Source organism: Oncorhynchus kisutch, linkage group LG18 (assembly GCF_002021735.2).
Source record: "Oncorhynchus kisutch isolate 150728-3 linkage group LG18, Okis_V2, whole genome shotgun sequence".
Taxonomy (NCBI): Eukaryota; Metazoa; Chordata; class Actinopteri; order Salmoniformes; family Salmonidae; genus Oncorhynchus; species Oncorhynchus kisutch.
In genome coordinates this window covers 7,320,610-7,343,659 of record NC_034191.2, presented here as the reverse complement: position 1 = coordinate 7,343,659, position 23,050 = coordinate 7,320,610, and the positions used below count along the sequence as shown (strand labels likewise).

At 46.5% G+C, this 23,050-nt stretch overlaps 1 protein-coding gene and 1 long non-coding RNA gene across 3 annotated transcripts; both read right to left on the bottom strand.

Moving 5' to 3' along the window:
• Window positions 1-589: 589 nt before the first annotated feature.
• LOC109881325 (arylacetamide deacetylase) lies at window positions 590-14,958 on the bottom strand. The gene is made up of 5 exons (XM_020473486.2): window positions 14,663-14,958; window positions 11,608-11,836; window positions 6,296-6,365; window positions 2,451-2,622; window positions 590-2,310 (listed from the first exon to the last, which is right to left on the bottom strand). Exons 1-5 carry the CDS (start codon window positions 14,801-14,803, stop codon window positions 1,690-1,692), a joined length of 1,233 nt encoding a protein of 410 aa, XP_020329075.1. The 5' UTR covers window positions 14,804-14,958; the 3' UTR covers window positions 590-1,689.
• Window positions 14,959-16,497: 1,539 nt separating this feature from the next.
• LOC109881326 (uncharacterized) lies at window positions 16,498-18,260 on the bottom strand. Of its 2 annotated transcripts, XR_002253829.2 has the most exons (3): window positions 17,693-18,260; window positions 17,466-17,536; window positions 16,498-16,666 (listed from the first exon to the last, which is right to left on the bottom strand). It is a non-coding gene; the product is annotated as an uncharacterized LOC109881326 (long non-coding RNA). The 2 variants fall into 2 exon arrangements; XR_004203891.1 differs by having other exon boundaries at window positions 16,498-17,536.
• Window positions 18,261-23,050: the final 4,790 nt, after the last annotated feature.

Sequence of the window (23,050 nt, the reverse complement as noted above, 5' to 3'; positions counted from 1 at the left end):
CTAAAGGGATGGGTGTATCAAGAAGTTTTAACACCCCCCCTCTCGTAACAAAGGGGTAGTGTGCTAATATAGCACTGTGCCATGCCAGGGGATGGTTTGTGTGGAAGGTTGCTGATGTTTTTGTGATAGTCAGCAAAAAGGGTCTCTTGATTTTCCATAAGGTGCTTCATTTCATAATCTTTTCTTGCCTTATCATTCTTTACATACACAGGGTACTGTATTTAATTGCCTCTGAACAGTGGGAGGCAGCTTCTAAGGCCTCTCCATTTGGTTGGAGTAGACTATTTGACTCTCCTGCCATTGTTGGGCTAAAGGGCTTTGACACCTCTCATTTGACACGTCAGTGCTAATTGAAGCTGTATCAAGCTTGGCAGCCTTATGTTAGCATTCAGTCCTTCTAAAGTAATGTGTATTTTTCTTGGCTTTTGCTTCCTCTCTTTCCATACCTCTCGCCGTCTCTTACAAACAACTAGTTTGGTTTGGGTTTTAACTAATTCAGAAAGGTGCCATATTGAAAGTCACTGAGCTCTTCAGTACAGGCCATTCTACTGCCAATGTTTGTCTATGGAGATAGCATGGGAAGCAGACCATCAGGTGAGGTCATTTTATTATGCACGTATTCAATTCTCTGTATTTCACATGAAAAAACAAAAAACACTACACATGACAGTCATGATATTTACAAGGATTTGTAAGGTGAATACTGAAGCAAAACAAATTAGTACCTCAGATTAGATGTCTATATTATGTGTGCAAGTCATCAAGTCTGATTCATCCCATGATAAAGAACACGGAGCTTCGTTTCCCCCCCCAACAAGATTTTTCTGTTACAGGAGGAGTGTCAGCTGGGGAACCGATAGGGAGACCATTAGCTCTAAGCTACTACTTTCAACTGACTGCAGCTCTGTTCAACCTCAATAACAGCTACATGCTCAGACTACAAAAATACCTCAAGCCTGACATGCTGTAGGGGGGGGGTTTCCTTAACCCCTTGTCCTTCCCCTTTTCCCTCGTGTTGGTCCTTCCATGTCACAGGGCCGGCAGTTTGAGACAGAAAGGTGGGAAGACAACAGGCTCAGTACACCTCACATGATCACTGCGCCTAACAGGCCTTTAGGGGATGAGAAGAACTCGAGAAGACAATGTTCCTCCCTAGTAATCTGGACTGGTCCTCCACCCTCTCGACTGGTCCTAGACAAACAATACCCACTGAATTCTAAAAGACAACACCAAACTACCATTCGTCCTCGTCTTTCTCCCTGTGACCGTAGGGACTCCTCTAATAGAACACTCAGGCTATCATAGTGAATTCAGCTGCAGAACCAGATGTCCAACGTGAAATGTACAACACTTGGCTTCATCAAACGTCTTGTATCTGGCATCAGTTGTGTGCCTCATGTTCTGCCTCATTGGTTTCCTTGGTGATTAGAAAATCTAGGCTAACCAGTTTTTGACTGGATTCTGGTATTGTTGTGGGGATGTAGTATCAGAGTGCAAACCCTTAGTAGGTGCCCTTTTGATTTACAAACAGACAGTGCTTTAGTTTGTTAAAAAAAAAAAAAAAAAAAAGAGATGAGTAAAAACAACCAAAGAGACAAAACGTAAAGTACAGTAGCACATAAGGGGTTCAGGGTTGCTATGGGAAACAGGAATGAACATTGAAACACCATAACTATTTGTTCCTGTTTTCTACAAGTTATGTTGCAGCCATCTGATTAAGTTTTCCGTCATCGTGCGTCCAATCAGGAAGTCGGTTGGCCACATGGTGAACATGAGGGCACCGTGGAAACCTCCGGCGTAGTGTTCGTGTGTCACCTCGACTCCGGCGCGACGCAAGCGCGCGGCATACATCACCCCGTCGTCCCGCAGCACATCGTACTCGCACGTCAGAACGTAGGCCTTCGGTAGCGAGCGTAGAACGGCATCCGGGACCAGCAGGGGCGAGGCCCGGGGGTCAGCGATGGAGCGCGATGGCCCGTCCGACCCCGCCCCTCCCGCCGACAACGCCACGACCGGAGTGCTGTAGTTGTACTTTCCCCGGTAGGACTCTGGCAGGAAGACACTCCAGTTGACAAATTTGAGCAGAGCAGCGGACTCTGGGCTGTTGTGAGTGTTGGTCATCATGGCCCTGAAGAAGGTCTTGTCGCTGGTGAAGTACTCACTCCAGAAGCGCACCATTAGGGTACGGGGCAGGATAGGCATGTTCTGGTTCTGCTGGTAGGATGGAGTATTGAGGTCCAGAGCCTGCAGCACAGGGTAGAGCAGGGCCTGGACCTTCAGCTGCAACTGCTGTTCTGGATCCTGCTGCAGCTGGAGACACACACACACAGGACCATTAGAACTAGTGGTCTGTACTGTACTGCAGCCTTGGATGGCTCCTCCTAATCTCAGCTAATTAGAGATCAAAACAGTGGATAGATAATACTGCTTTTTTAACACACACAGCTAACCTGCTGGGACACGGCAGCAGCCAGGTTTCCCCCGGCGCTGTCCCCAGATACAGCGATGCGTCCTGGGTCTACAGAGTACTGGGCCAGGACCACCCTCTGGAGGAAGTGCTTCACCGCCCGGTACACGTCCTCATAGGGGACAGGGAAATGGTGCTCGGGGGCCAGGCGGTACCTGGGAAGAAACAGGGGTTAGATAGAATTCAGGTCATCTCACCTGGGAAACACGTTTGTGTACCAGCTGAGGTACAATACCGGTCAAAAGTAGTGTAGAACACCTGCTCATTCAGGGGTTTATTTCTACTATTTTCTACATTGTAGAATAATAGTGAAGACAAAAAAACTGAAATAACACATATGGAATCATGTAGTAACCAAAAAAAGTGTTTAACAAATCAAAATATATTTCATATTTGAGATTCTTCAAAGTAGCCACCCTTTGCCTTGAAGACAGCTTTGCACACACTTGGCATTCTCTCAACCAGCTTCATGAGGTAGTCACCTGGAATGCATCTAAATTAACAGGTGTGCCATGTTGAAAGGGAAATTGGTCATTTCTTTCCTTCTTAATGCGTTTGAGCCAATCAGTTGTGTTGTGACTAGGTAGGGGTGGTATACAGAATATGGTCTATTTGGTAAAAGACCAAGTCCATATTATGGCAAGAACTGAAATACGCAGATAAATGACGGTCCATCATTACTTTAAGACAGGAAGGTCAGACAATTTGGAAAACTTCAAGAACATTTAAAGTTTTTTCAAGTGCAGTCGCAAAAGCCATCAAGCGCTATGATGAAACTGTCTCTCATGAGGACCGCCACAGGAAAGGAAGACCCATAGTTCTCTGGTGCAGAGGATAAGTTCATTAGAGTTACCAGCCTCAGCAATTGCAGCCCAAATAAATGCTTCAGAGTTCAAGTAACAGACACATCTCAACATCAACTGTTCAGAGGAGACTGCGTGAATCAGACTGCGTGAATCAGACTGTGTGAATCAGACTGTGTGAATCAGACTGTGTGAATCAGGCCTTCATTGTCAAATTGCTGCAAAGAAACCACTACTAAAAAGACACCAATAAGAAGAGACTTGCTTGGGCCAAGAAACACGAGCAATGGACATTAGAACAACCTCCTCATCCTTTATAATCTATCTACTGTGTAGGACCAAAGGCTAGCTGATACAAGAGCATTGCTTTTCATTAGAGATGGTGTGGAGATAAAAGACAAGTCATAATGATACTGTATAATAAAGTCATAATTCAGCCCATGAACACATGAAGCAGTTTAGAGAATAAAACATTTTAGAATTGGAATGTTGACAGGAATTTGGCTGGTAGACTGCACACACACACTATCTCGCTCTCACCCTTAGTACTACTGTACACACACACAGGAATTTAGCGGGAAGGAATCCAATTTTGTGATTAAGGGAGAGCCAATTCACTCTCTCAACCAGCTGCTTATTACTAGTACTGGTAACAAGAAAGAGAAGGGGAGCGATGCGAGAGGAGAGGAAGCGAGAGGGAGCGAGAGGGAGTGGAGCGAGAGGGAGCGAGAGCGAGAGCGAGAGGGAGTGAGAGCGAGAGGGCCCTCTCACTCCGCTGAGAGGGAGCGGAGCGAGAGGGAGGGAGCGAGAGGGAGCGGGCCCTCTCACTCCGCTGAGAGGGAGCGGAGCGAGAGGGAGGGAGCGAGAGGGAGCGGAGCGGAGGGGAGCGGAGCGAGAGGGAGCGGAGCGAGAGGGAGCGGAGCGAGGGGAGCGGAGCGAGAGGGAGCGAGGGGAGCGGAGCGAGGGGAGCGGAGCGAGAGGGAGCGAGGGGAGCGGAGCGAGAGGGAGCGAGGGGAGCGGAGCGAGAGGGAGCGAGGGGAGCGGAGCGAGAGGGAGCGAGGGGAGCGGAGCGAGAGGGAGCGAGGGGAGCGGAGCGAGAGGGAGCGAGGGGAGCGGAGCGAGAGGGAGCGAGGGGAGCGGAGCGAGAGGGAGCGAGGGGAGCGGAGCGAGAGGGAGCGAGGGGAGCGGAGCGAGAGGGAGCGAGGGGAGCGGAGCGAGAGGGAGCGAGGGGAGCGGAGCGAGGGGAGCGGAGCGAGAGGGAGCGAGGGGAGCGGAGCGAGGGGAGCGGAGCGAGAGGGAGCGAGAGGGAGCGAGGGGAGCGGAGCGAGAGGGAGCGAGGGGAGCGAGAGGGAGCGAGGGGAGCGGAGCGAGAGGGAGCGAGGGGAGCGGAGCGAGAGGGAGCGGAGCGAGAGGGAGCGAGGGGAGCGGAGCGAGAGGGAGCGAGGGGAGCGGAGCGAGAGGGAGCGAGGGGAGCGGAGCGAGAGGGAGCGAGGGGAGCGGAGCGAGAGGGAGCGAGGGGAGCGGAGCGAGAGGGAGCGAGGGGAGCGGAGCGAGAGGGAGCGAGGGGAGCGGAGCGAGAGGGAGCGAGGGGAGCGGAGCGAGAGGGAGCGAGGGGAGCGGAGCGAGAGGGAGCGAGGGAGCGGAGCGAGAGGGAGCGAGAGGGAGGGAGGGGAGCGAGAGGGAGGGGAGCGAGAGGGAGGGGAGCGAGAGGGAGAGGGAGGGGAGCGAGAGGGAGGGGAGCGAGAGGGAGAGGGAGGGGAGCGAGAGGGAGGGGAGCGAGAGGGAGAGCGAGGGGAGCGGAGCGAGAGGGAGCGAGAGGGAGGGAGGGGAGCGAGAGGGAGCGAGAGGGAGAGCGAGAGGAGAGCGAGGGAGGGGAGCGAGAGGGAGCGAGGGGAGCGGAGCGAGAGGGAGCGAGGGGAGCGGAGCGAGAGGGAGCGAGGGGAGCGGAGCGAGAGGGAGCGAGGGGAGCGGAGCGAGAGGGAGCGAGGGGAGCGGAGCGAGAGGGAGCGAGGGAGCGGAGCGAGAGGGAGCGAGGGGAGCGGAGCGAGAGGGAGCGAGGGGAGCGGAGCGAGAGGGAGCGAGGGGAGCGGAGCGAGAGGGAGCGAGGGGAGCGGAGCGAGAGGGAGCGAGGGGAGCGGAGCGAGAGGGAGCGAGGGGAGCGGAGCGAGAGGGAGCGAGGGGAGCGGAGCGAGAGGGAGCGAGGGGAGCGGAGCGAGAGGGAGCGAGGGGAGCGGAGCGAGAGGGAGCGAGGGGAGCGGAGCGAGAGGGAGCGAGGGGAGCGGAGCGAGAGGGAGCGAGGGAGCGGAGCGAGAGGGAGCGAGGGGAGCGGAGCGAGAGGGAGCGAGGGGAGCGGAGCGAGAGGGAGCGAGGGGAGCGGAGCGAGAGGGAGCGAGGGGAGCGGAGCGAGAGGGAGCGAGGGGAGCGGAGCGAGAGGGAGCGAGGGGAGCGGAGCGAGAGGGAGCGAGGGAGCGGAGCGAGAGGGAGCGGAGCGAGAGGGAGCGAGGGGAGCGGAGCGAGCCCGAAGAGGGGCGCGAGCCCGAAGAGGGGCGCGAGCGAAGCTGAGAGAGGAGAGCGAGACACAGCGGAGAGGGCATGAAAGAGAGAGAAGTAGAGAGATGGCGAAAAGGTACGGGAGAGGAGAGGAGCAAAAGGGGCAAGAGCAGCGCGAGAGCGGAGCGAAAGGGAGCGGAGCGAGAGGGAGCGAGGGGAGCGGAGCGAGGGGAGCGGAGCGAGAGGGAGCGAGGGGAGCGGAGAGAGCCCGAAGAAGGGCACGAGCGAAGCTGAGAGAGGAGAGCGAGACACAGCGGAGAGGGCATGAAAGAGAGAGAAGTAGAGAGATGGCGAAAAGGTAGTGTGTGTATTTATGTCTCCCAAATCAAACGAGAGCTGCCTTTTCACAATTTTACCAAGTATAAACAAGCAGATGTTTATCGTGGGCCTATCTGAGCTTTCACAGCAGCCTGTTAGATAAGATGTATATCATAACACCGGCTGTATGTCAGATACACAGCAAAGATATACTCACTCTACAGACACGACCACAGAGTTAAGATCCATGACCATCTGCCTAGCCAGGAGGTCATATGGTCCCATTCCTGCACACAGAGAGGAGAGCAGAGAGCCATCAGAGACTAGATCTAATATCATATTATATCATCAACAGCTGCAACGTACTCAATAGTATGTTGAGCATCTCATTCTCAATACTCTTGTAGTCCTGGAAAGTAACAAACGCACAGCAGATTCCAGGCACAACACGACACTTGTCAAATGATTGCCTTTGGTTACCAGGTGGTCACCACGGTCTCTGTGCTGAACAGCTTAAACAGAGCTAATGTTCCTCAGGAGACGTGGAGGGTGAACAGAGTGTAAATTAATTCTATAGTAAACTGTAGAATACCATACACTAGAGGTTGACCGGCATGGCTGATTAATTTGGGGCGGCAGGGTAGCCTAGTGGTTAGAGCATTGGACTAGTAACCGGAAGGTTGCAAGTTCAAACCCCTGAGCTGACAAGGTACAAATCTGTCATTCTGCCCCTGAACAGGCAGTTAACCCACTGTTCCTAGGCCGTCATTGAAAATAAGAATTTGTTCTTAACTGACTTGCCTGGTTAAATGAAGGTAAAATGTAAAAATAAAAAAACACATTTTTTGGGGTGATTTCAAGTTCATAACAATCGGTAATCTGCATTTATGGACACCGATTATGGCCGATTACATTGCATTCCATGAGTAGACTGCGTGACAGGCTGACCACCTGTTACGCGAGTGCAGCAAGGAGCCAAGGTAAGTTGCTAGCTAGCAATAAATGTATCTTATAAAAAACAATCAATCTTCACATAATCACTAGTTAACCTTGTAATCAACCATGGTGTAGATAACTAGCTTGTCCTGCGTTGCATATAATCAATGCGGTGCCTGTTAATTGGAGTGGGCCAAAATTCACCCAACTTATTGTGGGAAGCTTGTGTGAGGCTACCCAAACCAGTAATTAGTAGATTAATCCGCATAGACTTTTTTTGGTCCTCCAATAATTCGCATCGGCGTTAAAATCATAAATCGGTCGACCTCTACAACACTGTTGTACACTACACACTGTTGTACACTACACACTACACTACACACTGTTGTACACTACACACTGTTGTACACTACACACTGTTGTACACTACACACTGTTGTACACTACACACTGTACTACACACTGTTGTACAATACACACTACACACTGTTGTATACTACACACTACACACTGTTGTACACTACACACTACACTACACACTACACTACACACTGTTGTACACTACACACTGTTGTACACTACACACTGTTGTACACTACACACACTGTTGTACACTACACACACTGTTGTACACTACACACACTGTTGTACACTACACACACACTGTTGTACACTACACACTGTTGTACACTACACACTGTTGTACACTACACACTGTTGTACACTACACACTGTTGTACACTACACACTGTTGTACACTACACACTACACACTGTTGTACACTACACACTACACACTGTTGTACACTACACACTGTTGTACACTACACACTGTTGTACACTACACACTGTTGTACACTACACACTACACACTGTTGTACACTACACACTACACACTGTACTACACACTGTTGTACACTACACACTACTGTACACTACACACTGTTGTACACTACACACTACACACTGTTGTACACTACACTCCACACTACACTACACACTGTTGTACACTACACTCCACACTACACTCTGTTGTACACTACACTCCACACTACACACTGTTGTACACTACACACTGTTGTACACTACACACTACACACTGTACTACACACTGTTGTACACTACACACTGTTGTACACTACACACTACACACTGTACTACACTACACACTACACACTGTTGTACACTACACACTACACTACACACTGTACTACACACTGTTGTACACTACACACTACACACTGTTGTACACTACACACTACACTACACACTGTTGTACACTACACTACACACTACACTACACACTGTTGTACACTACACTCCACACTACACACTGTTGTACACTACACACTGTTGTACACTACACACTACACACTGTACTACACACTGTTGTACACTACACACTACACACTGTTGTACACTACACACTGTTGTACACTACACACTACACTGTTGTACACTACACACTGTACTACACTGTTGTACACTACACACTGTACTACACACTGTACTACACACTACACACTGTAATACACACTACACACTGTAATACACACTGTTGTACACTACACACTACACACTGTACTACACACTGTTGTACACTACACACTACACACTGTTGTACACTACACACTACACACTGTTGTACACTACACCCTACACTACACACTGTTGTACACTACATTACACACTGTACTACACACTACACACTGTTGTACACTACACACTGTTGTACACTACACACTGTTGTACACTACACACTACACACTGTACTACACACTGTTGTACACTACACACTGTACTACACACTGTTGTACACTACACACTGTTGTACACTACACACTGTTGTACACTACACACTGTTGTACACTACACACTGTTGTACACTACACACTGTTGTACACTACACACTGTTGTACACTACACACTGTACTACACACTGTTGTACACTACACACTGTACTACACACTGTTGTACACTACACACTGTTGTACACTACACACTACACTACACACTGTTGTACACTACACACTACATTACACACTGTACCACACACTACACACTGTTTCACTACACACTACATTACACACTGTACTGTACACTACACACTACACACTGTACTACACACTACACACTGTTGCACACTACACACTACACTACACACTGTTGCGCACACTACACACTACACTACACACTGTTGCGCACACTACACAACACACTGTTGCGCACACTACACAACACACTGTTGCGCACACTACACAACACACTGTTGCGCACACTACACAACACACTGTTGCGCACACTACACAACACACTGTTGCGCACACTACACAACACACTGTTGCGCACACTACACACTACACACTGTTGTACACTACACACTGTACTGTACACTACACACTACATTACACACTGTACTACACACTACACACTGTTGTACACTACACACTACATTACACACTGTTGCACACTACACACTACACTACACACTGTTGCGCACACTACACAACACACAACACACTGTTGCGCACACTACACACTGTTGCGCACACTACACACTGTTGTACACTACACACTACATTACACACTGTACTACACACTACACACTGTTGCACACTACACACTACATTACACACTGTTGCGCACACTACACTACACACTGTTGCGCACACTACACACTGTTGTACACTACACACTACATTACACACTGTACTACACACTACACACTGTTGCGCACACTACACTACACACTGTTGCGCACACTACACACTGTTGCGCACACTACACTACACACTGTTGCGCACACTACACTACACACTGTTGCGCACACTACACTACACACTGTTGCGCACACTACACTACACACTGTTGCGCACACTACACTACACACTGTTGCGCACACTACACTACACACTGTTGCGCACACTACACTACACACTGTTGCGCACACTACACTACACACTGTTGCGCACACTACACTACACACTGTTGCGCACACTACACAACACACTGTTGCGCACACTACACTACACACTGTTGCGCACACTACACAACACACTGTTGCGCACACTACACAACACACTGTTGCGCACACTACACAACACACTGTTGCGCACACTACACAACACACTGTTGCGCACACTACACAACACACTGTTGCGCACACTACACAACACACTGTTGCGCACACTACACAACACACTGTTGCGCACACTACACAACACACTGTTGCGCACACTACACAACACACTGTTGCGCACACTACACAACACACTGTTGCGCACACTACACAACACACTGTTGCGCACACTACACAACACACTGTTGCGCACACTACACAACACACTGTTGCGCACACTACACAACACACTGTTGCGCACACTACACAACACACTGTTGCGCACACTACACAACACACTGTTGCGCACACTACACAACACACTGTTGCGCACACTACACAACACACTGTTGCGCACACTACACAACACACTGTTGCGCACACTACACAACAACACTGTTGCGCACACTACACAACACACTGTTGCGCACACTACACAACACACTGTTGCGCACACTACACAACACACTGTTGCGCACACTACACAACACACTGTTGCGCACACTACACAACACACTGTTGCGCACACTACACAACACACTGTTGCGCACACTACACAACACACTGTTGCGCACACTACACAACACACTGTTGCGCACACTACACAAACACACTGTTGCGCACACTACACAACACACTGTTGCGCACACTACACAACACACTGTTGCGCACACTACACAACACACTGTTGCGCACACTACACAACACACTGTTGCGCACACTACACAACACACTGTTGCGCACACTACACTACACTGTTGCACACTACACTACACTGTTGCACACTACACTACACACTGTTGTACACTACACTACACACTGTTGTACACTACACACTGTTGTACACTACACACTGTTGTACACTACACACTGTTGTACACTACACACTGTTGTACACTACACACTGTTGTACACTACACACTGTTGTACACTACACACTGTTGTACACTACACTACACACTTTTACACTACTGTTGTACACTACACACTGTTGTACACTACACAACACACTTGTACACTACACACTGTTGTACACTACACACTGTTGTACACACTTGTACACTACACAGCAGTGTACACCACACACACCATTGTATAACACACACTGTTGTATCGCTCAATCATGTCTAGTACTTACTATAGAATGTTGAAGTATACAGTAGAATACTATAGTAAATACTACAGTAATATCCGCAAAAACATCACGGTCCGTAAAAACACTACTTTTTTTGACTATAGTAAAAACTACAGTATTTCATTGGCATATATCCTGCCCATTCCCCTCCCCCATATCGCTGGGGCCTCTGGTTCTTTCTTGGCTGGATTCCCAGTGCCGATCTTCAGCCCACTGAACCTCTACGACATTGCATTATGCTGGCTGGATTCCAACATCCTTTTGCCATTCAATGCACCTTTCATTTCCTCTCTTGATCGACAACCTGTGATCACAAATACACATGTAAATCCGCTACTCACTGGCGCTGCCCAGGCACCATCCTCCACCGTGCAGGTATATGACTGCTCTCCTCAGCTCAGTGTCGCCGCCCTGCAGTTTGGGCTGGTACACCACCACCTGCACCTCATCAAACAGCTCCTCTGTGACGTGCACACGTTGGTCTGACACTGGCACCACCCGCTCAGCGAACGTGATGAACATCATCACCCCCATGTAGTCCTTCAACCCCAGCAGCTCACTGAAGTCTGCCTGCAGAGAGAGATGAAGAGGCATGTTGGAGCAGAGAGGTAGAGAGAGAGATGAAGAGGCATGTTGGAGCAGAGCGGTAGAGAGATGAAAAGCAGAGAGAAGGAGACCAGAAGAAGTGACAAGAAGGAGACCAGAAGAAGTGACAAGAAGGAGACCAGAAGAAGTGACAAGAAGGAGACCAGAAGAAGTGACAAGAAGGAGACCAGAAGAAGTGACAAGAAGGAGACCAGAAGAAGTGACAAGAAGGAGACCAGAAGAAGTGACAAGAAGGAGACCAGAAGAAGTGACAAGAAGGAGACCAGAAGAAGTGACAAGAAGGAGACAAGAAGGAGACCAGGGGAAGGAGACAAGAAGGAGACCAGGGGAAGGAGACAAGAAGGAGACCAGAAGAAGAGACAAGAAGGAGACCAGAAGAAGAGACAAGAAGGAGACCAGAAGAAGTGACAAGAAGGAGACCAGAAGAAGTGACAAGAAGGAGACCAGAAGAAGTGACAAGAAGGAGACCAGAAGAAGTGACAAGAAGGAGACCAGAAGAAGTGACAAGAAGGAGACCAGAAGAAGTGACAAGAAGGAGACCAGAAGAAGAGAGAAGACCAGGGGAGGAGACCAGGGGAAGACCAGGGGAGGAGACCAGGGGAAGAGACCATAAGGAGACCAGAAGGAGACCAGAAGGAGACCAGAAGGAGACCAGGGGAAGTGACCAGAAGGAGACCAGGGGAAGTGACCAGAAGGAGACCAGAGGAAGTGACCAGAAGGAGACCAGGGGAAGGAGACCAGAAGAAGAGACAAGAAGGAGACCAGAAGAAGAGACAAGAAGGAGGCCAGGGGAAGGAGACAAGAAGGAGACCAGGGGAAGGAGACAAGGAGACCAGAAGAAGAGACAAGAAGGAGACCAGAAGAAGAGACAAGAAGGAGACCAGAAGAAGAGACAAGAAGGAGACCAGAAGAAGAGACAAGAAGGAGACCAGAAGAAGAGACAAGAAGGAGACCAGAAGAAGAGACAAGAAGGAGACCAGAAGAAGAGACAAGAAGGAGACCAGAAGAAGTGACCAGAGGGAGACCAGAATAAGTGACCAGGGGAAGTGACCAGAAGGAAGAGACCAGGGGAAGTGACCAGAAGGAAGAGACCAGGGGAAGTGACCAGAAGGAAGAGACCAGGGGAAGTGACCAGAAGGAGACCAGGGGAAGTGACCAGAAGGAGACCAGGGGAAGTGACCAGAAGGAGACCAGGGGAAGTGACCAGAAGGAGACCAGGGGAAGTGACCAGAAGGAGACCAGGGGAAGTGACCAGAAGGAGACCAGGGGAAGTGACCAGAAGGAGACCAGGGGAAGTGACCAGAAGGAGACCAGGGGAAGTGACCAGAAGGAGACCAGGGGAAGTGACCAGAAGGAGACCAGGGGAAGTGACCAGAAGGAGACCAGGGGAAGAGACCAGAAGGAGACCAGGGGAAGAGACCAGAAGGAGACCAGGAGACAAGAAGGAGAGACAAGAAGGAGACCAGGGGAAGTGACAAGGAGACCAGAAGAAGAGACCAGAAGGAGACCAGGGGAAGAGACCAGAAGGAGACCAGGGGAAGAGAATGAATAAAGGCATACAGAAGGGATGTTGTGAGGGAGGACAAAAACATAGGGAGAGAGAAATAGGGGGAGGAAGAGAAAGAAGAGAGAAATATGGATAAAGATAAATAAATCTTAGTTTCAAATCTGAGGTAATTAGATGTTCATTAACTGCAATTAAACAAGAGAGGAACAAGTTTGGGAGTAAAGGGCTTTCCCCTGATTCGTGTGAGCTTCAGAGGGGATCTACAGTCAAGGCCCCAGCTGTCCACCAGAAGGCCCCAAGCTGTCCACCAGAAGGCCCCAAGCTGTCCACCAGAAGGGGATCTACAGTCCTGTTGTTATTTAATGTCTATGCGTGCCATGCACCGGCTAAACATGTCAGTAAAGGCTCCTTCCTTGCTCTAGGACAGAGACAGGCATGACCGTGGATAATTCTATTGTAAAAATGTTATACAAATCGCTGACTGAATACCAGGAGAAGTTCACCCCTTGGCCCTCAATCAAAATGTATTTGTTTCACTCAACTGGAACAGAGTGAATTATTGTCTGTATAATAAACAATTTATACTGTATGGTAATTTGCAGAGAATATTTCAGTTGATTCTTCTGGACAACACTTTTATCTGGACCCGGTTCAATGGAGATAGAGCATTTTTTCTCCAAATAATAATAAGACATCTAGTCAGGGGGGAATTCAGTCTAATTTAAACATTTCTCTGTATAATATATATATATAATTTGAAATACATACTTTGAACAATGTCGAATTATATATTATCTATAATCGATAAACATCTCTGGTGTCATGCTGGGATATAAACAGTCGTCTCATCTGGTGCCTCCGTTCATAAAGCATCGATTTTCTTTATTAGGGTCTATAATTAGAACAGGTGAGCAGGACTACAATAGCTGGATTACCGTCTAATATAATCTGGTGCGACTGTCATTCTGCATGTCTGCATGTACCCAACAACCTCAGCGGAATCCATTTACTACGCTACTAACTAGGCTGTGTACCGTGCCAAAGGACTGGCCAATAACAATTTCATTCCAGTCAAACATCATAAAAACAGTATTGATTTATATACAATGTATGAGTTTTACGCATGACTCCCACGCACATTGGAGAAGCGTAACTTTAAGTATGATTCCCCCTTGATAGTAAAATCACAATATTAAAAACACAACAGAATAAACGAGCCTAATATTTTCTGAATCAAAAACTAATATAATAGGTCATCGTTAATCAACTCAAAGTGTTTTTACCAGGTGGCTGAGACTTCTGAAGAAGCAGTCGGTCAACATGAGTTTCCATCTCTCCTCTATCTCGTCTGGAATGGGCTGGTAAACATAATAAGATGTGAACGCTCCTAAAGACAGGAGTAAAAATATGCCTTTCAACCGCATTTTACGAGTCCCCAGCTATTGATGGAAGAAAGCAGAAAGAAACGGTGTCAGTTTTGCTTGTTAACAAGTCACTTCAATCCGAGCAGAGCGTAATAGTGGATTCATTCTGGAACTGAGCCAGCCAGATATGAAAGCACGTGTTAAGAGTTATCTGATCTTTATAAGCGAGCATGACGTATGGAAGGCCAAGAGGTTCAAAACGTCCTACCCGGAACACGTCTTGTTATTATCATTTTTACACTTGCTTTTTTCAAGTATCAAATGTCATTTTCTGTACACGTGATTTTTTTTCACCTGTTCAGTGTGTGTTTACAGGTGATTTTTACACTCGTTCATTAAACCTGTTCAATGTGTGTTTACAGGTGATTAGAACGCTTGTTATGGTCATTTTTACACTCGTTCATTACACCTGTACAGCCTATTGGGTAAGGAATTTAGTTTTTGTAGTTGTTTTGGGATAATTCCCTAACATTTTATATTTGGTAGCTAACGTCGCATTTTGTGATTTTTTTAAAGCATTCATGTATTGAAAAAAAAGCAAAGTATTCATAATTCATAGATAGGGATTTTTTAAATTTTAATTAGCTATCCATAATTTTTCCTTGTCTGAAGTTTCAAACTAAATATCAAGGATATAAAAAAAAAAGTTATGACACTTTCCATCCACCAGAGGGGATTGTTTTGCGAAAAGTACCAACTTTTCCACACCCCCATTTGTTTGATAAATAAATTGAATCAATAATAGTCACTATACTTTCCAAACCACAAAGGCTGAATTGAAATGTTTTCTAAAAGGGAATATATAAACTGTTATTGAGGCAGCGGAGGAAGGACCAGGGTTCACAACATTTCAGATAAATAAGCTTCTTCATTGCACCTGTACATAGCCCATCTGTAAACAGCCCATCGATCTACCTCTCATCCCCATACAGTGTTTATTTATCTTGCTCCTTTGCACCCCAGTATCTTTACTTGCACATTAATGTTCTGCACATCTACCATTCCAGTGTTAAATTGCTATATTGTAATTACTTCACCACCATGGCCTATTTATTGCCTTAACTCCCTACTGTATTATTGACTGTATGTTTTGTTTATTCCATGTGTAACTCTGTGTTGTTGTGTGTCGAATTGCTACGCTTTATCTTGGCCAGTTCGCAGTTGCAAATGAGAACTCGTTCTCAACTAGGCTACCTGGTTGAATAAAGGTGAAATTCTCATGCGTATGGAAAATGTCTGGGATCTTTTATTTCAGCTCTTGAAACACGAGAACAACACTTTACATGTTGCATTTATATTTTCGTTCAGTGTATATATATATATATATCCATGTGAAAATGTGATGCAAACTGAGACGGCACCGCTCAAGTTGGTAATCCAATGTTTTGAAAATAGCTCATTAATTCTCCCTTCCTCCTCCAACGTATTCCATATTGCTCACTTCCTCACCAGACAGTAGCAACAAAACTATTAAAAAACATGCTATTTTCATTCATCAACCACATTTTTAAAAAGGTAGTAGACATGTACAGTAGACATTTCCCCAATCATAGTCTAGCTCAAAACTAAAGACACTGTTTCAGCATGTAACAGTACAAAACATTTTAACAAACATAAAATAAGTGAGTTTTGACTGAATAGATACATAATAAATGTTCCAAAACAATACATTACACTATAGACCTGCTAAATTACTCACTTCCAGCATAACAAAAAAACAAACAGAATAAACTAAAATATTGTATTTATTTCTGATGTAACAGTTGTTCATGAAGTAAACATTGTATGACTTGGTGAAGATGTGTCTGTTTTCCTCCGCCTCTTTCATCCGTGGTGCTCGTTCAACATGGCATTTGGAGATTCCTGTGAACATCCAACAGTCATACACATGTCATTCTGAACAGCAACATCTTTCTAATAAGAATTTAGACCAGTTGACAATTCAATAGAATTCAGGTCTTGTTCATGTTGATGATCAGTACAACATGAGACAGATACTGTAGCAAGCCATGGTATATATATATCAGACCGTATACCACAGGTATGAGTCAAAATTACTTGTTTACTGTTGTAATTACGTTTGTAAACAGGTTTTTAATAGAAATAAGGCACCTCAGGGGTTTGTGGTATATGGCCAATATAGCAGGGCTAAGGGCTGTATCCAGGCACTTGGCATTTCATTGTGCATAAGAACAGCCCTTAGCCGTGATATATTGTCCATACACCACAAACCCGAGGTGCCTTATTGCTTAAATATAACACAGATACAGATTATGAGCATGTGAGGTTTCAAATAATAATAATGTTACTACTACTAGCTCTCTCCCTCCCTGCTTTTCCTGAACATGTTTATCTGATATAGCTAGTTGTTATTGTTCTAGCTTGCTCATCCATGGCAGGCTTTTCTCCTCCCCGCTGATCTTCAGGTGCTTGACTACCTGATCATCAACTTGTGGCTGTAACATGGACATTGCAATAGAAGAACTAGATACACTTAGAAAAAAAGGGTTCTTCAGCTGTCCCCATAGTATAACCCTTTTTGGTTCCAGGTAGAACCATTTTGGGGTTTCATTCCAGGTCGCAATAGCACATTGTCTTCTAAGAGTGTAGCTTTATCAAATACACATTTTCAGGAAAAGCAGCTCATTTAGCGAGCTAGTACTTCATTTTCTATACATGTTCCTCCTCCTCGGTGGTCTGCGGATGCTTGAGTACTTGATTATGATGTTGTGGCTGCAATGTTTCAAAAGAAGAACAATAATTTGAACTAACAACTTTATCAGATAGACATTTTGCAGGAAAAGCAGCTAATTTAGCAAGCCAATAAAATACTTATTGCATTGGTTCAACCTTGAAATATAACTACTCTCTGTAGCAGTTTGCTCTCACCTCGTCTGGGCACTGCAACAGACAGATCTTATCCCACATTCTCTACTCTGGATTCTGCAGGGAGCTAGCCTGTTCTCTTAAAAAATTAGCCAATAGCTAAGTTAGCCAATTTGAGCAAATCAATCTCAGCTTGCTAACTAGCAAAGCCAACCAATTACACAACAAATATACACAAAGTAAACAATTATTTTCTAACTAACGTTAGTCTCAACCAAATGACAAGTACAAATAACTATTGCTCTGTTCCACAACGTAACAACCATTAGTTACAGGCTAGAGTCTAGACAGAAAACTATGGCTAGCTAGCTAACATGCCATGCTATTTCAATGAAAATAAACTCATTTAGCAATCCAGCGTCAGCTTTGTAGTTCTAATGCAATGTGGAAAAAGTTGTTTTAAATTTCTTCATTCATTTATCTCACAAACGCCTTGCTGTAGTAGCGTTTGCATTTGCTAAATGTAACTGACTAAATGTAATTGACAAATTTTAACACTTCCACCCATATTAAGAAACATCTCCTCCCTCCCTGAATAAGCGACTCATCTCGACAGGCCGGAAGTCAAACAAAGTCAAAGTTCCGGATATGGAGGTGGGAGGGGCGACAGCGTGGTACGATCAGACGCAGGAAATGTGTCCCTTACTACGCATGCGTTCAGAACGGCGGCACAGTCCAACAGTCAAAACTTCTAATCGCTTTGGTGTACATTTTTACACGTGATTTTTCAGCGTGTCTTTTCTGCTATGAACAGGTGAATAAAGTGCCTGTCTTTCTTAATTTCACACGTTTCGAAATTAAGCATTTGTTTACACTTTTTTTCACCTGTTGTGTTTGCAGAAAATGCAAAATGACTTCTGTGAAGTTTTTTTTTTTTCAAAGTAGGAAAATGGTATAGTTGATTTTCTCTGTTCCAAAAGCCATAAAGCTTTTCGTAAAGATTAATATATTTAGAAAAACTAATTTTATATATAAGCCCACTGATTTGATTCCTTCAAGTAAAACTTAAGATGGGAAAAACATCGAAAGAGGAGTTCCTTCTCTAACGGTACCAATCTGTATTATTTCCAGATTCTAGATATGCATGTATACATTCCATCACGGTTTACAACTAGTACAGTATAGCGTTTATGGATGTGTATTTGTCTTCTGAAAGTCCGCTAGCATGTTGTGCTATAAGCTTCCCATACTATTGTATTTTAGCTAGCTAAGTTAGCTGGTTAGCTGTCTTTTATGCTGACTAACTTTAGCCAAGAGGATGTTGTACCTAGTTTGCTACTCATGTCATAGTGAAGACGTCGCCCTTTTCTGACTCATGCCAACTGTCAGCCCAGGAACTTGTGGTAAAGATGCATGCCGTCATCGTTATGTTACGGAAACAAACTTTGCTATCTATTTCATGCCTGCTAGTTAACAGTACAATGTTAGTTCATTTGTGTGCTAACCCAGCTACCTATTTATTGTTCAAAGGCAGGATGGAAACACTGGGATGTATGTCAGAGACCCATACAGTAGTAACCCCGCTGTAGCATCCCTGTAGGCTTGTTTGACATCTACCTTGAGGTCTGGACCTTTATGGCTCAGAAATAACAGGATAGTTATGAACAACGATACTGGTGATATAGCTTTTGTCAAGTGTTCTTTAAACTACACTGGTCCAGAGCAAGCAGCCCTGGTCCCACTCCTCTCCCTCCATCACTACAGTAGCATTACACTACAGTAGCATTACTTGAACTTCTATTGCTGCATACTGGAGCTGCTATAAATACCGCCCTCCTGTAGCACCAGCAGGTTGGAGATGTGACCACCATTCCCTTTATGTACCATTTCTGTTTTTACATTTCTTTCTATTCGGAACGGTGTTCTGTTGTCTAATTCCAGGTGCATACAGAGAAACTTAAATTTTTTTGTGTGCTCCATTTTATGTATGTTTTGTTTATTCCAAATCAAATCAAATCCAATTTTATTTGTCACATACACATGGTTAGCAGATGTTAATGCGAGTGTAGCGAAATGCTTGTGCTTCTAGTTCCGACAATGCAGTAATAACGAACAAGTAATCTAACTAACAATTCCAAAAAACTACTGTCTTATACACAGTGTAAGGGGATAAAGAATATGTACATAAGGATATATGAATGAGTGATGGTACAGAGCAGCATAGGCAAGATACAGTAGATGATATCGAGTACAGTATAACATATGAGATGAGTATGTAAACCAAGTGGCATAGTTAAAGTGGCTAGTGATACATGTATTACATAAGGATGCAGTCGATGATATAGAGTACAGTATCTACGTATGCATATGAGATGAATAATGTAGGGTAAGTAACATTATATAAGGTAGCATTGTTTAAAGTGGCTAGTGATATATTTACATCATTTCCCATCAATTCCCATTATTAAAGTGGCTGGAGTAGAGTCAGTGTCATTGACAGTGTGTTGGCAGTAGCCACTCAATGTTAGTGGTGGCTGTTTAACAGTCTGATGGCCTTGAGATAGAAGCTGTTTTTCAGTCTCTCGGTCCCAGCTTTGATGCACCTGTACTGACCTCGCCTTCTGGATGACAGCGGGGTGAACAGGCAGTGGCTCGGGTGGTTGATGTCCTTGATGATCTTTATGGCCTTCCTGTAGCATCGGGTGGTGTAGGTGTCCTGGAGGGCAGGTAGTTTGCCCCCGGTGATGCGTTGTGCAGACCTCACTACCCTCTGGAGAGCCTTACGGTTGAGGGCGGTGCAGTTGCCATACCAGGCGGTGATACAGCCCGCCAGGATGCTCTCGATTGTGCATCTGTAGAAGTTTGTGAGTGCTTTTGGTGACAAGCCACATTTTTTCAGCATCCTGAGGTTGAAGAGGCGCTGCTGCGCCTTCCTCACGATGCTGTCTGTGTGAGTGGACCAATTCAGTTTGTCTGTGATGTGTATGCCGAGGAACTTAAAACTTGCTACCCTCTCCACTACTGTTCCATCGATGTGGATGGGGGGGTGTTCCCTCTGCTGTTTCCTGAAGTCCACAATCATCTCCTTAGTTTTGTTGACGTTGAGTGTGAGGTTATTTTCCTGACACCACACTCCGAGGGCCCTCACCTCCTCCCTGTAGGCCGTCTCGTCGTTGTTGGTAATCAAGCCTACCACTGTTGTGTCGTCCGCAAACTTGATGATTGAGTTGGAGGCGTGCGTGGCCACGCAGTCGTGGGTGAACAGGGAGTACAGGAGAGGGCTCAGAACGCACCCTTGTGGGGCCCCAGTGTTGAGGATCAGCGGGGAGGAGATGTTGTTGCCTACCCTCACCACCTGGGGGCGGCCCGTCAGGAAGTCCAGTACCCAGTTGCACAGGGCGGGGTCGAGACCCAGGGTCTCGAGCTTGATGACGAGCTTGGAGGGCACTATGGTGTTGAATGCCGAGCTGTAGTCGATGAACAGCATTCTCACATAGGTATTCCTCTTGTCCAGATGGGTTAGGGCAGTGTGCAGTGTGGTTGAGATTGCATCGTCTGTGGACCTTTTTGGGCGGTAAGCAAATTGGAGTGGGTCTAGGGTGTCAGGTAGGGTGGAGGTGATATGGTCCTTGACTAGTCTCTCAAAGCACTTTATGATGACGGATGTGAGTGCTACGGGGCGGTAGTCGTTTAGCTCAGTTACCTTAGCTTTCTTGGGAACAGGAACAATGGTGGCCCTCTTGAAGCATGTGGGAACGGCAGACTGGTATAGGGATTGATTGAATATGTCCGTAAACACACCGGCCAGCTGGTCTGCGCATGCTCTGAGGGCGCGGCTGGGGATGCCGTCTGGGCCTGCAGCCTTGCGAGGGTTAACACGTTTAAATGTCTTACTCATTTTGGCTGCAGTGAAGGAGAGACCGCATGTTTTCGTTGCATGCCGTGTCAGTGGCACTGTATTGTCCTCAAAGCAGGCAAAAAAGTTATTTAGTCTGCCTGGGAGCAAGACATCCTGGTCCATGACTGGGCTGGGTTTCTTCCTGTAGTCCGTGATTGACTGTAGACCCTGCCACATGCCTCTTGTGTCTGAGCCGTTGAATTGAGATTCTACTTTGTCTCTGTACTGGCGCTTAGCTTGTTTGATAGCCTTGCGGAGGGAATAGCTGCACTGTTTGTATTCAGTCATGTTACCAGACACCTTGCCCTGATTAAAAGCAGTGGTTCGCACCTTCAGTTTCACACGAATGCTGCCATCAATCCACGGTTTCTGGTTAGGGAATGTTTTAATCGTTGCTATGGGAACGACATCTTCAACGCACGTTCTAATGAACTCGCACACCGAATCAGCGTATTCGTCAATGTTGTTGTCTGACGCAATACGAAACATCTCCCAGTCCACGTGATGGAAGCAGTCTTGGAGTGTGGAGTCAGCTTGGTCAGACCAGCGTTGGACAGACCTCAGCGTGGGAGCTTCTTGTTTTAGTTTCTGTCTGTAGGCAGGGATCAACAAAATGGAGTCGTGGTCAGCTTTTCCGAAAGGGGGGCGGGGCAGGGCCTTATATGCGTCGCGGAAGTTAGAGTAACAATGATCCAGGGTCTTTCCACCCCTGGTTGCGCAATCGATATGCTGATAAAATTTAGGGAGTCTTGTTTTCAGATTAGCCTTGTTAAAATCCCCAGCTACAATGAATGCAGCCTCCGGATAAATCGTTTCCAGTTTGCAGAGAGTTAAATAAAGTTCGTTCAGAACCATCGATGTGTCTGCTTGGGGGGGGGATATATACGGCTGTGATTATAATCGAAGAGAATTCTCTTGGTAGATAATGTGGTCTACATTTGATTGTGAGGAATTCTAAATCAGGTGAACAGAAGGATTTGAGTTCCTGTATGTTTCTTTCATCACACCATGTCACGTTGGTCATAAGGCATACGCCCCCGCCCCTCTTCTTACCAGAAAGATGTTTGTTTCTGTCGGCGCGATGCGTGGAGAAACCCGCTGGCTGCACCGCTTCGGATAGCGTCTCTCCAGTTAGCCATGTTTCCGTGAAGCAGAGAACGTTACAGTCTCTGATGTCCCTCTGGAATGCTACCCTTGCTCGGATTTCATCAACCTTGTTGTCAAGAGACTGGACATTGGCAAGAAGAATGCTAGGGAGTGGTGCTCCGTGTGCCCTTCTCCGGAGTCTGACCAGAAGACCGCTTCGTTTCCCTCTTTTTCTGAGTCGTTTTTTTGGGTCGCTGCATGTAATCCGCTCCGTTGCACTGGTTGTAAGGCAGAACACAGGATCCGCATCGCGAAAAACATATTCTTGGTCGTACTGATGGTGAGTTGACGCTGATCTTATATTCAGTAGTTCTTCTCGACTGTATGTAATGAAACCTAAGATGACCTGGGGTACTAGTGTAAGAAATAACACGTAA